This window comes from Sinocyclocheilus anshuiensis, unplaced genomic scaffold (assembly GCF_001515605.1).
Source record: "Sinocyclocheilus anshuiensis isolate Anshui unplaced genomic scaffold, SAMN03320099.WGS_v1.1 scaffold119, whole genome shotgun sequence".
In the NCBI taxonomy this organism is placed as follows: Eukaryota; Metazoa; Chordata; class Actinopteri; order Cypriniformes; family Cyprinidae; genus Sinocyclocheilus; species Sinocyclocheilus anshuiensis.
In genome coordinates, this window is record NW_015549581.1 from 548,280 (window position 1) to 562,475 (window position 14,196).

Here is a 14,196-nt window from a genome sequence, read left to right on the forward strand (position 1 = left end):
TGTGATCAAAAGCCAAATACTGTTTTCCATGAAGTGGTGCATGAAAAAAAAAACACTGAAACTATGAATGCAATTAGAAGCACCTGCATGTGTAAAAACTTCTCTCGGTTTAGTTTTGTTGACTTTTCAAAGGCGTAAAAGGTAGAACAGGACATCTCATCAGCCTATCATGATTGTTTGGCTTAAAAAACAAAACAAAACTCAGATAGTTGTCATAGCTGTGTATTCAGCACGTCAGTAACTGCATAGGAATGAATCAAATGTGAAGAACAGTATCAAAATGGCATGTAATTCTCAATACAAAAGTGAAAAAGTCTACAGAAAGGGATCACACCAGTCTCCCTACGTAGATGGCCTTTGGGTATTTGTCTTTTAGTGTTGCCCACTGCACAAAAAAGTAGTCAGAAAAGTAGTAGAGGATCTTCCCGGATAGAGACAGTGTCTCTACACGACAGATGCTCTCCACATAGACGATCAAGACTCTTTTTAGGCCCAGGATGCCCAGGAGCAGCCCAGCGGCACACAGTGGGACACAAGTTCCTGGACCGTTACACAGCACCTGAAACACAAACACACACACACACTTATATATATATATATATATATATATATATATACACACACACACATTACAATTCAAAATTCAAGGAATTAACATTATAGTTAAGGCATTATAAACTAACAATGAACACACATTTTTTTTTACAGCAATTGTTAATTCAGGTTTATATTTATTTATAAATATACACTATTGCTCATTATTAATTCATGTTTGTTCATAATACACTGACTAATGTTAATTCTTATAATTACAATTTTAATGCTGTAAAAAGTATTGTTCATTATTAGTTCATAATACCTAATGCATTAACTAATGTTAACAAATTAAACCTTACTTTAACCCCCCCTCCCAAAAAAAAGTAATACTTTAATATAAAAAGTTGTTCCCATTAAACATAATACTTGTAATCATTACTCAAATATATGTTTGTATTCAGAAAGGATGCATTAAATTGACGGAAAAAATGTATTATATTTTCCACAAAAATATTAAGCTGCACAACTGTTTTCAAAATTGATATAAGAATGATAATAGTTACTGATAATAATAATAATAATAATGTTTCTTAAAGCAGTTAATCGGTATATTAGAATGATTTCTGAAGGATCATGTGACACTGAAGACTGGAGTAATGATGCTGAAAATTCAGCTTTGCGTCAAAGGAATAAATTATATTTTACAATATACTCGAATAGAAACAGGTATTTGAAATTATTATAATAACTGTAATAATATTTTACAAAATTACCATTTTTACGGCATTTTTGATAAAACAAATGCAGCCTTGGTGAGCATAAAATACTTCTTACAAAAACATAAAAATGGCTTCAAAATCCATAAAGATTTTAAGAGTAAACAAATAAAAATTATGATTTGAAGAATAAAAATGTAGTCATTTTTCTTATTTTAAACTAATCTCACTATTACCTTATTATATAATTTTATTTCAATTATGAGCTAATTCAATTGAAATTATTAAGGGAATACAATGGTATTTTAATTACAAATCCATGATTAGTCAACTTGCAACATATTATCTTTAAACAAGTTCACTCTCTGAGACAACCACACGAGGTAAACTTGTTGACACACTTGGGGAAACAATTTGTGGAACTGACGATTTTCTGTAAAGCTGCTTTTGGACAGTGAAAAGTGCTATACAAATTAAAAATGAATTGATTTGACTTAGGTTAGTTCACCCGAAAATGAAAATTAGGCTGTTTTTTATTCACCCCCGATGCATCCTAGGTGTATATGACTTTCTTCTTTCAGACGAATCCAGTTGGAGTTATATTAAAAATTGTCTTTGATCTTTCAAGCTCTATCGTTGTACTCAGCGGGTGTTGCAGTGCTTCGGTTCAAAAGACGTTAAATAAAAAGCACCTTTCCATAAAAAAACGTCTCACACGGCTCCGGGGGGTGAACAAAGGCCTCCTGTAGCGAATCGATGCGTTTTTTGTAAGAAAAATGTCCATATTCAAAACGTAATAATCACTTTAATCTAGCTTGCGGCAGCAGTTGTACACAGAAGCAGTTCCGGGGGAATGACGTATGGGGTCAGCGTTGCGCATGCGCCGGTGCGTCTCGTGAAAACCAACGTTTGTTTACAGGATCAAAAGAAGAAAAGTTTCCTTACTTTAGCAAAGTAAAACAAGACTCCTCTTAGCTTATATCGAAATCCTCCGACATTCTTCTTTACAAATCCTCGTTTTGTACTTCTAATTAGTGACCGTTGTTTTGTTTTGATCTCTCCGCTGCGTTTCCGCGTGCGTCACTTCTGAGCGGCACAGCCTAATTTTCATTTTTGGATGAACTAACCCTTTAAATAGGCTAAGACACAACATCAGAAAGACACCAGCATAAAGTACAGAGTCCTCCGAGTTGGAGAAATATGAGCTTTCTGGTTCAAAACTGGAGACAGCGAGTGGCACAGGAAGGCAGTCAGACTTTGGTGGAGACGAGCCATGGGGTCTGGAGAAATCATTTTACACCGACTGCTCAGACACATTAACACTGGAAAAATCCAGCCTGTGTCTGCTCCGAGCCGAAACCGATACGCGGCAGGAACCGAGGACAACGACCCAAGTGAGAACATCAGAGGTTAGGGACGTTTCAACTCACATACGCTTCAATTCATTTCTGTCTGCTTCTGCTCGGATTGAGTTTATTGCCAGTTTCCAAGCAGTCTAAAACACTCCATTTCCCATCCTGCACCTGGAGGCAGATGAGCGATGGGGATGGGGATGGGCAGAGACGGACCACCAGGTGGGCGATCCGTCTCGGCCCGTATTTACATTTCACACACACCTGCGAGTTCACTTCGGGGAATGAGATCACTGTCACCCAACAGAGAGACGCTGACTTCAGCTCTGAAGGGCTGCTGGATTGTGTTCAGAGATTGGTGAGCGTTTGCTATGGGTACAGGCCAAGCTGTCAGAGCGCTATTTGAGTCTGTCATCAGAGTGGTGCAAATTTAAATGGCCATTATGTGAAACTTCAACACGACATAAATCAAGTGTCAGAAAACCCCCGTTTCGGGGCTGTCGGATCGGCGGGGCGCTGAATGCGCATCAAAGAAAACAGCTTGTTTTTCTCAAGTCTCTTTTTGCGTGTTAAGGAGAAGAAAGACTGATAGTGAAAGCTGGATATGAGGTGCTCTCTTTTTAGCCTCTTCTGCATTTTCTCGAAAGAAACACTAGGAATTAGTAATTGTGAATGTGCGAAGAACTAAAACACAACAGCTAAATACTGTTCCACCAACCTTGACTTCTTTAAAAAAAAATTGTGAAATGTATATCTGAGCAAACAGCAATAGCTGCATCAAAAGTGCAATCCATTAATCTTAATATATAGCACCCTTCCGAAGATCAAAATCCTATATTGATACATTGTGGTATTAACGAAAAAAATAATAGCATATAAAATAAAAAAAAAGTGGTAAAAAAAAAAAAATTAAAAATTAAAATAAAATAACGTAAGAGCCTGGCCAACATTAAGAGCCCTGAAGTGACTTTCAATCATGTCAACAACCAGAACCACTAGTCCGACCCTTTCTATTGCACCATATAAACACAGTGCTCAGCTGCGAGTCATACAAGGAAAGTGAAAATCTCATCAATATCTGTTGATGGCCAGTGCATTTTAAACTGCTGCTTATCTAAAGCCAGTGGGGATTATACACTAACGCTGAAGCATTTTCATAAATCAAAGGCCTTATGGAGTCATTGTTCCTCTGTGAGACATGTTCATATCACAGCTGCACAGACAGGACGTGCACAGGTGCTGAGACGTAATTACTAATGAGGTCATCGAGGTGGGGCCACTTTATTACTCCACATCATACAGAGTAGCTCCAGGTGAGATTTAAACTGTTACCAGGTTTTGTTACTTCCCTTCTCAGGCTTCAGATGAGTCAGCACAGACCAGACTGCAGGTGTCATGGCTATAAATGACAGACGAGTTCATCCTGATTTTGTTAAACAGTAACAAAGTAAAAGGCCGTCTATACAGTGTCTTATGACTAGCAACACAACAAACACCCATAGAGGACCGTTGTTTTACTGGTCTGTGTTACTGCAAGAATGGCAGCATCCTATCATATTGTTTTTTTAATAGCTTGTATATTGGAATGTGTGATTAGGATTATGCACTGATGTAAATTTGGGGATATAGTATGTATAATATGTAAGTACATATTACGAGAGTGATTATATATATATGTATATATATATATATATATTTGATTGGAGAATAATAAATACATATCGAAACATACAGGTATATACATGTATATATGTTTGTCTGTTTAATTTCCAATTCATTTATGTATGTAGTTATTTTTTATTTATTTAAAGAAATAAGTTGTAATTTGAATAAACTGGAATGAGTTCTTTAACAATCTAGCATGCTCTTTTGTACATTATTGCTTATATTATATTATGTGACATTAGATTTGTGATTAGGATTACACACTAACTGCTTGTTTATGAACATTATTTCTCTACGTGCATATCCTGACATATTCTAACATGCAGGTCTTGTTTTATGATCTATCCATCACTAATTATCTTAAACATATGGATGAACATTAAATAAATAAAACACACAAGAGCTCCGTCCGCTGCATTTCCAAATAAGGCTAAGATGAAACATATGGATGGAGACGCAGTCAAACAAAAAACTCAGGATCAGTGAGGAGTCTGTGTGGAATGTGAGGGGATGTCCACCGCACAACGTCCAGACCCCGTTATTTGTTATTGTTAATCGTACAAACCTCCTCCCCCTCTCACAAAATCTATGGAACATAGATTCTTCAAATTGTTTTCCCGTATTCTTTCTCATTTTTGGATTTGCATCACAACTAGAATCACTTAAGAAACGGAATGAATTTCTCGGACAATCTGATTGCATAAGGTGGATTTCTGTGCAGAGTAGTTTGTTTTATCAAGATATTTCAAAACAAATTTAGCACCAATTCAAGTGTAAAGTTGTCAAAGGGAGTCTAAGAGATGATAGATAGATAGACAGACAGACAGACAGACAAACAGACAGATAGATGTGCAAAATTAAAAATACAGGTAAAACACCTGTAAAAAAATCAATACAGAAAATTACTTCATATTATTTAATATATATTAATACAGTACATTGTGCCCTATTTTTACAGATTTTTTACAGTGCAGCGGCTGTAGGAAAGCAAGACCCGCCTCTCCACTATAACAGCCAATCATCTGTCTGATAGAGCATTTTTACTGTAACCTAAAACTTACTTTTTTGTGTGTGATTTGAGCTAAAAAAAAATACAAAATATATAATATCATCAGCATCTATTTCCTTGCTGATTTGAAATTAATTGAAAGATAATCTTGACAAAGAAAGACAAAAAAATTAATGACAGAAATGGTGACACTCAATATAGTAGCTGTGTGAACAAAAGTCCCGCCTCTCCATTAAAATAGCCAATCATCTTTTTGATATCTCAAAAATATTTTTGCTCAAACCTACATTTTTTTTATTTTTTATGTATAATTTGAGGCAAAGAAGCTAAATATATAAAATACCAGTGTTGTCAGTTTTATTGCCAATTTAAAATTAATTATTAAAACGATCTTGATAAAGTTTTTTTAGATTTCAGTCTTAGTAAAATAAAGCTGTAGTTATTATGCAACTATATTACGTTTTAAACTAATTAAGACTTTTGCCACATGCCAAATCTGATAAGTAAACAGACAAAAGCGAATATTTATTAAAGTCACACAGATGTACGCACTTGAGTCTAGACTGACGCATTAACATAAGCTGTAAATAGTGAACAGTAGTATTCACTATTAACTGCTCCTCGTGACATGCGGAACCAGGCCGAGACACTTGGCTTGTGCTGACACATCTGGAGCTCATGAGGACCCGTGACGCACTTATTTCCTTTTATGGCTAAAAGAGGACTGAATCCACCTCCTCTTCACCTCCGGATTTCAGACCTGACCCCCCACTTCCCCCTATTGCACTCTGGTATGTGGACGAACGGGCCCCAGCCCCTCAATGATATGCTCAAGTTTGGTTAAAACAAACAGCTGACATTTGAGTCATGCTGAAGGATGATCCCTCACTGCGCAGACACGATAGGGGTGCCAGACCCCCTAAAGAAGATCTTAAGACATTGTCTGCTGGACTAAAAAGGAAATCCTGCTGTCAGAGTGCAATGCCAGATCAAAGGCCACCTGGTACTTATAGTGTAATTTCACATTCCAAATAAACAACAAAACTTAAACAAAAAAATATTTTAAACATACATTATATATTAAAAAATATATATGCAGGTGAATCTCTCTCACACACACACACACACACACACACACACACACACACAAAGACACACAAACACAAAAACAAACACAGAGAGAAACAAATATATATTTTATATATCTTGGAGGTGGCATTTAGCAGATATTGCATTTATTGATATAAAATTTAGATTTTTTTTTAGAATTATTATTTATAATAATAACTGTGTCCAGAAAGGGTGATTATATAGTATATAATCAATAATGAGAAATTAGCTAAGAGTAAAGCATGAATCAGTGCTGTTAAAGTAAAACTATAAAAATTGTTTTTGATAATTGATATAAGCTGAATTTAAATAAAATATAAATATTAGATGAAAACTTAAATGAAAATGAGAAATGTGACCTTGGCAGATTAAGTTGAAGTACTAAAATTATATATAAATATATAATTATACATAAAATATATATAATTAATAATATACATACATACACACACACACCAAACACATACAATATAAACACAATACACACAATATATAAGATTTTATAATAAAACAGTAAATATATGATAATACAAATTTATATACAATTTAATTTAAATAAATAATTAAAAAAATATTTGATTTGATTTTAGGGTAAAATATGACATTTCTTTCTGAGATGAAGTAAGTTTATCTAAAATCTTTTACCATGAAACTAACGTGGCAACAGAAACAAGTTTGTACAAATCTGCAAACCTCTTTCCCATTAAATAAACTCGGCTGACTGGAAAAGTGGGAAATGACGTCAGCATGAGGACAGAGGCCGCTAATTAGAGATTAATAGAATACTATAGCGTGGTCGCCCGTGAGAGATTTGACTGGTTGACTCTGACCTTTGAGCTCTACTGCTCATGCACTGCAGCGCCGGCCGCTTAGTCATGCTCCGCCTCCTCTCAGCCGGTCGCCACGGCAACGCAGAAACCCAATGCTGCTTGGCTCCGCCTCCAGGGGGAGAGGAGTCAAGCAGCTGGGCCGAGGAGCCAGTCAGGTCTCGCCACATCCTGAGAACAAGACCCCTCGGCTGCTCCGCTCACAACCCTTCATTACACAACCACAGGAGGAGGAGGAGAGAGAAAGAGGCCCTGGATTACAGACCATTCCTGAAAAAGGGCTTAAACGCTGTCCATCCCTCTCTCTTTTACTAAATCAACCCCCTACCTCACTTCTTTATCTGTCTTTGAGAGTTTTCCCAGCAACTCTCTCTCTCTCTCTCCGTTTCTTGCTGAAGACAAGCAGAGAAACAGCAGGACTAGTGTTTGCTTATACAGCAGATAGTCTTCCAGCAGTAATGCGATAGTCTTATCATCTGCTGAAGGAAAAAAACGTCTTTATCACCTGCTTAAACATTCCCAGTGCTGCTGTGTGACATGCACAACACCTACTGCTTTTGTGTTAAGCAGGGATAGTTCACACAAAATGACCATTCTGTCAGCATTTACTAAACCTGTATGACTTTCAAAAGAAGTTATTTTGAAAGTCAATGGGGTCCAAAAACATTTTCGATTCTTGAAATAAATGTTAACTGAAGAAAAATTAACCACAAAAAAGGAAAATGGGTCACTCCGTGTCAACTCGACCAGAGTTCCCCGGCTCAAATTTTTGATTTTGCTCATATTTTTTTCTTAAGAAAGATAAACAAGTATAGTGATGAAAGACAAAATATTAAATGTCATTGATGTATATTTACTGAGTAATCCACTATTTTGTAGAGGGGGGTCAAAATGACAATTTTCACCTGAGATTCAGAGCCAAATTACAGGGGGGTTAAAATGACTGCATCATGTGTTATTTTTACACAGAGATTGGTAGCTGTGTTAGAAAAATCTGTTGACTTTAGCAATCTTTGTTGCATTGTGTGCCAATGGTGACCATTCAAAAATGGAGAAAGAGCAGCAAGTTTGCATGCCTATAACTCAAGAAGTATTAAAGATATGTTTATGTCCTTTTAGATATTGGGTCTTAACACACTTTCCTTTTGGCATCTTCATTTTTAAGGCCCTGTATGGTTCAGTTCCAGAGATACTGGAATTTCAATATGGCTCCAAGAGTAAATTGTTAAATTGTATACATTTTCATTAGTCAAAAACCAAATATTAGTCACTTTGCATAAAATATTATATTTCTTTTCTTTTAAAGAGGAAAGTCTGAAGACCAAATAATGTTGAAACTAGAAATGTATGTCATTTCCTTCCGTCAAAACAACTACGCTGAGCATACCTGTCTGAGTGCATTCATCTTCTCTTTCCAAACTTTGCGTGCCTATAACTCAAGTAGTATTTAAGATATCACAACAGGATTTTAAATTCTAGTCCAAACTTTTGAATATTCTTTTTGAATATTCATTTTTCTTTTTGAATCCTCATCAAGGCCTTATATCATTCAGTCCTAGAGATATGGGAGGTCCCCATATATTCAGATATATTCATATTCAGATATATTCCTAATCAGACTGTTGAATATTACCAATATTTAGTGGTCAAAAACCAAATGTGGGATCACATTGACTGCACCATTATAGGTTTCAATAACATGAGGATGAGGCAATGGTGACCGAATTTTCATTTTTGGGTGAACTATCAGGATTTGATTTGATCTAACAGGAGTCTAAGTGGTCTCTGCGTAACACGGTTGAAGGTGAGCAGTTGAAAAATGAGGGCTTGGTGACATCAGTCGAAAAAGGAGTTAATTCAGAAGAATGAAACATTACAAAAACAAACATTTGGCTTCCTTGACATAACATGCACTGATGAATCATTCACAAAAACTAAAAACACACAATATGAACGTACTGTAAACCGCGTCCGTTACCATTTCAGCTACCAATAGGTTTGCATTAAACACATTCTACCATATTTAAATCCATTCCAAAGATATTCCCGCCACAGTTAGTATAGAAACAGGAAAAGTGTGAGCTGACTTAAAAATGCAAACACTATAACTGTATTTCTCGGGCTGAACCTTAAGGCAAACTACAGAATTTGGACTAGATTTTGCAGATGATCTGAACTATAAATAATAGAGGGTGGAGATATTTATAAAAAGCTATGTTTGCCAAAACAGTGCACAGGATGTTTGAATTCTCAAGGTTATGGACTGGGCAAAAGACGCCACAGCGTTAATCTGAAGGACATGTGGCTACAGAGATTTACTTTTAGAAATGCATTAAAGATTAAAAATATAGCACATTAATAATACAATATAATATATGTTCATGTTACTTGAGCCGAATAATTGCACTATTGTAGAGCTGCCTAGAGCTAAATTGAACTTGTTTCATAATGGATGAACTTTGCAATACTGACAGTTACTGAACTGAAACTGAAATAATTGAGCTAAATAATAACACTACTGTCTTTATTGTATTGAATTGCACACTGTATTAAAGTCCTAGAAAACTAAAGGACACTTGACTACTTAACATTTTCGAATTCAATAACGCAAACTAATATTCATCACATCCAAGTATGTTTGCATACTGTATATTTAAATATCCATTTAAATTTCAATAAAATGCTTTTATCATACTCAAAACACAGCTGGGCTGCCCTCAGGCATAATCTCATAAATATGTTATGCATGTGCCATTTCTGGATTACACAAACGTCCTGCAGAAGAGAGGAAATTAATACTTAATAGGATATGATGGTGGGATGAATGAGAGGAGAGAGAACCCACCATATCCGGCTGAAGCCTAAAGACTAGCGGGACGGAAGACATCAGAGCACTGAGAGAACTCAAAACGGAGGAACTCCACGACTGACGCACCTCCCGACTGCGAGGAATCCGGTGAATGGTGAACTGTGATTAAAAAAGAGAGGAAAACATATAATGATTGAGGTAATATCTATCATTTCAAATCCACAGTTCAAATGCTTGGATGCTTGGATCTGCTGCCATCTCCTGGTCAAAGTAAGACACAACAGCATTCAGAATTTCTCACTTTTATTATCACAGAAGAAAGAAAATCATGTGGGTTTGGAATGAGGACAGAATTGTAATTTTTGGGTGAACAGAAGAACTTTATACTGTACACCTGATTGAATGAGGGTATATGACTGAGTTGACATCTATTTATCTATCTATCATTTCAAATCCACAGTTGCTTGAAAGAAACAGAGGATATGCTGCCATCACCTGGTCAAAGTATGACACAACACAAATCAAAATTTCCCACAATTAGTTTCACAGAAGAGAGGAAATCATGTGGGTTTGGAATGAGGACAGAATGGTAATTTTTGGGTGAATAAATCCCTTAGTGGTGTACAAATATATTTAGTATAGACCAATCAACCTGTGAGGGTAAACCGCTTTTCTCCCGCTCTGCTTCAAATGTTCGGATCTTGTCTTCGCTCATTTTATCGGTGTCTGCGATCACATAGTGTCGAGGGTTATAAGACCGAGATAAACTCCCCATCAGACGCACGATTTCTGTTGTGTGTCCTCCTAGGTGAAACAGAAAAGAAACATTTAAAGTCAGTAATAATAATAATAATAATAATAACTATTATTATTACCAACTAGCAATATTTAAATGATAATAAATTTATTTAATATTATTTTAATTACTATTAATTTCAAAATTGCTTGTTGGCAAATAAAATGGATATGACCTTTTTAATCAACCTTTTATCAAAGCATTAAGCTAAACTAAGACAAGTCTAAACAATAACGAAAAAATAATATAATAAATAAAAAATACTAATAAATAAAAAAACAATGAAATATGTATTTATAAGTAGTTTAAATGATGATTCTTATATTAAAAAAAAACAAGAATATATTTTAAATGACTAATCAATTAAAACAAATCAATGAAATATGTATATATAAGTGGTTTAAATGATTATTATAAATGATTATATGATTAAATGGAATAGTAAAATGATTAAATGATCAATTATTATAAATGAATGTAAAGCAACATAAAATAGTTGCTCTCTTGAAGCAAAACACACAGTTTGCATTTGAGGATCCTTCATCGTATCGTATGTGTGTTAAAACGAAAGGTTATGGATTTCCTTCTGCAATTATAATCACATTATGGTTTGTTTTCCATTCAATAATTTGAAAAAAGAAATGCAAGAGATTGATTTTTACCTGACCCTGCCACCACCATGACTGACACCGAGCCCTTCTGTCCTGGTTTATATTCAGATCCATGTCGCAAAATCCCAAATAATCGTAAAATGAACACAGTTAATAATACTACAGCAGTGAGAACGACTCCACTCACCACAACATACAGCAATGCCATCAGTTACCAAACTTCTTCTTCTTCTTCTTCTGGTGTTTTATGGCGGTTTGGCAAACCAGCGAAAGAGGTGCATTACCGCCACCTACTGATCTGGAGTGTGGAGTGTGCATAAATTTGGAAGAAAGAAATACAGAAGGGAAAGAAAGGAGAAAAAAAAAAGAAAAGAAAAAAAAGAAGAAAAAAAAAAAAACTAGATTCTATCTATTGTTCCTGTATTTTTCAGGTATTTAAACATATTTTCTTGCACTCTTGATTGCCTCGACCCATTTCCTAACAATACTTTTAAAGAAATATTATCAACTCCCAGCCATCCTAATTCTTGAATTAATTGAAATCTCTCCCTTTCATATGCAGACCACTCAACAAGAATATGAGTTACCAAACTAAACTCTATCAGTGACTTTAACAACCGAGTCTCAAAATGTTAGTAGGCTCATGTTCGTCAAAAACGAACGCACTTTTATAATTTAAACTACTGTATAAACTAAACCTGGAAGAAGTGCTGTATTTTGGCCAAATGATCATTACACGTACAGCTGCTACGGAAAGACATAAAGGACAAACTTTATATCACACTTTTACTCAGGAGTTTAGAAACAGCGACATCTACCGGCAGTTTTTAAAAGTGAAGGAACCTAATCGGAACGTGTTTTTTTTAGATTATTATTTAGATTATCACTTATAATTTTATTAATCATTTCAATGTTACTGCCTTATAAAAATGCAGTTTATTTTCAGCACACTCCAGTAGTGGGGCATGTTGTCACACAATATGGGGTAAGTTCACAATGGAGCTTTAATCGTTTTTTTTTTTAGTCAAATTTAAACAGTAAACAGTTATGAAACACAAAAAGTTATCAATCTACATAATAAAATATAAATTCATAAATTCAAAAACTAATAAAATGTTTACATTTAACCCAGTACATAATAACAACTTGCCTCGACCTAAACACATTTGTGCAATTAGACTTTTCACTCAAAAATGGTTTCCGCTATCTATATCTATGGGATATAAAATGGTTCCCACCAGTGTTGGGGAAAGTTACTTTTAAAAGTAATGCATTACACCCACACATTTTAAAAATGTTAAATATCACTTTAAAACCATTTATTCAAGAAGATGACATCTAGTATAACTATGACGCCTAGAATTAATGCGACTAAACTTAAACTGATATCCCATTCCCATGATGTGAATTTGAACGGCATTTCCTGAATTCAGAACCAAATATAAACAACATGCTGCTTGGAATCTTTCCAATGAATGTATTCATTTAAAGTTCTCTTATACTCTATGGGAAATTCTCGTGTTTGTTGTCTCATGGAAATGGTCCTCAGTTGTTTTGTCTGTGGTGATCCGGTGGAAGTGCTGCACTTGTACGCTTAACTTGCCCACTCGAGTGTCTTGTAAACTGGCAGACAGACATTAAATATGATTTAGACTCATTTATTGTCACAAGCTCATTTGTTATAAATATTTGTCTGACTGCTTCCAGCTGAGTTAGCGGCCTATTCTGCCACCTCTGATTGCAACATTTCTTGATGTGTTTGTGATCATGAGTTTATATTATGTAATAGTAATGGCTCTTTAGGGCTGCATTATTGTAATCAGATGAGACACTAAAACCTTTCACATCAGCTCACACTCAGACCACCCGCAGCTGTGACTGCATTTATATAGAGAACACTGTCAGTTAACATCTGACATTGTGTTCAACAACTGCTTTCAAGATGTTAAGATCTCCCATTTTTCAGTTTCTTCAAGTTTACGTGGTTTGTGCTGGTTTGATGAGCTGTGGCTCAGAGGAAGAGGATGGATACTTTCCGGACCAGGGCCAGGAAACATTATATTAGAGTTTCCTGGATATAAATCAGCTCTCACATCTATAATACATTCATTTAATAAGAGTTAAAAATAAGATGATAATAATAAGCAAATAACAATAACAAACAAATAATAAGTGTTCTTAATCAAAACATAATAATAATAATAATGATAATAATAATTTGCTATTATTATTATTATTATTATTATTTACCAATAAATAGAATAGGATAGAATAATAGATGCACAAATGGATAGATTATTGTGTTCCCTTGTTCACCCAATATATATTATGATATTGGAATTTAAGATTGAAATATTGAGAAAATTGTAATATTATACTAATATTCTAATAGCCATAAATAATAATTAAAAATAAATATAATAAAATAAATGAATTCACAAATGGATTATATGATACTATTGGAATTTAAACTTGAAGGATACAAAAAAAATTAATATTACACTAATATTCTGATAATAATAAAAATAGTAATAATAATAATGTAATTTTATTATAATTATATTATACAAATGGATAATACACTATTATTCTAATAGTAATAGTATAAAATAATAGTAATAGTATAACAATAATAATATAAGTAGTTGTACTTGCTCACCAAGTATATATATATATATATATATATATATATATAGATGATAAATAGATAGATAGATATAGATATATATACATACACATATACATATATATAAATATATATATA

The 14,196-nt window shown here is 34.4% G+C and overlaps 1 protein-coding gene across 1 annotated transcript; it reads right to left on the reverse strand.

Moving 5' to 3' along the window:
* Positions 1 to 230: 230 nt before the first annotated feature.
* On the reverse strand, positions 231 to 12,189 carry LOC107657751 (UDP-N-acetylglucosamine transferase subunit ALG14 homolog). Its single transcript, XM_016445976.1, has 5 exons — positions 12,020 to 12,189; positions 11,484 to 11,647; positions 10,678 to 10,829; positions 10,062 to 10,184; positions 231 to 559 (listed from the first exon to the last, which is right to left on the reverse strand). The coding sequence occupies exons 2-5, from the start codon at positions 11,638 to 11,640 to the stop codon at positions 329 to 331; spliced, it is 663 nt and encodes a 220-aa protein (XP_016301462.1). The 5' UTR covers positions 11,641 to 11,647; positions 12,020 to 12,189; the 3' UTR covers positions 231 to 328.
* Between the last annotated feature and the right edge of the window lie 2,007 nt (positions 12,190 to 14,196).

Coding starts and splice junctions, on each gene's coding strand:
- LOC107657751 (XM_016445976.1), bottom strand. CDS start 11,640: ATGGCATTGCTGTATGTTGTGGTGAGTGGAGTCGTTCTCACTGCTGTA. Junction 10,830..11,483: donor CATGGTGGTGGCAGGGTCAG/GTAAAAATCAAT, acceptor TGTTTCACCTAG/GAGGACACACAACAGAAATC. Junction 560..10,061: donor TTAGGCTTCAGCCGGATATG/GTGGGTTCTCTC, acceptor TTTGTGTTTCAG/GTGCTGTGTAACGGTCCAGG.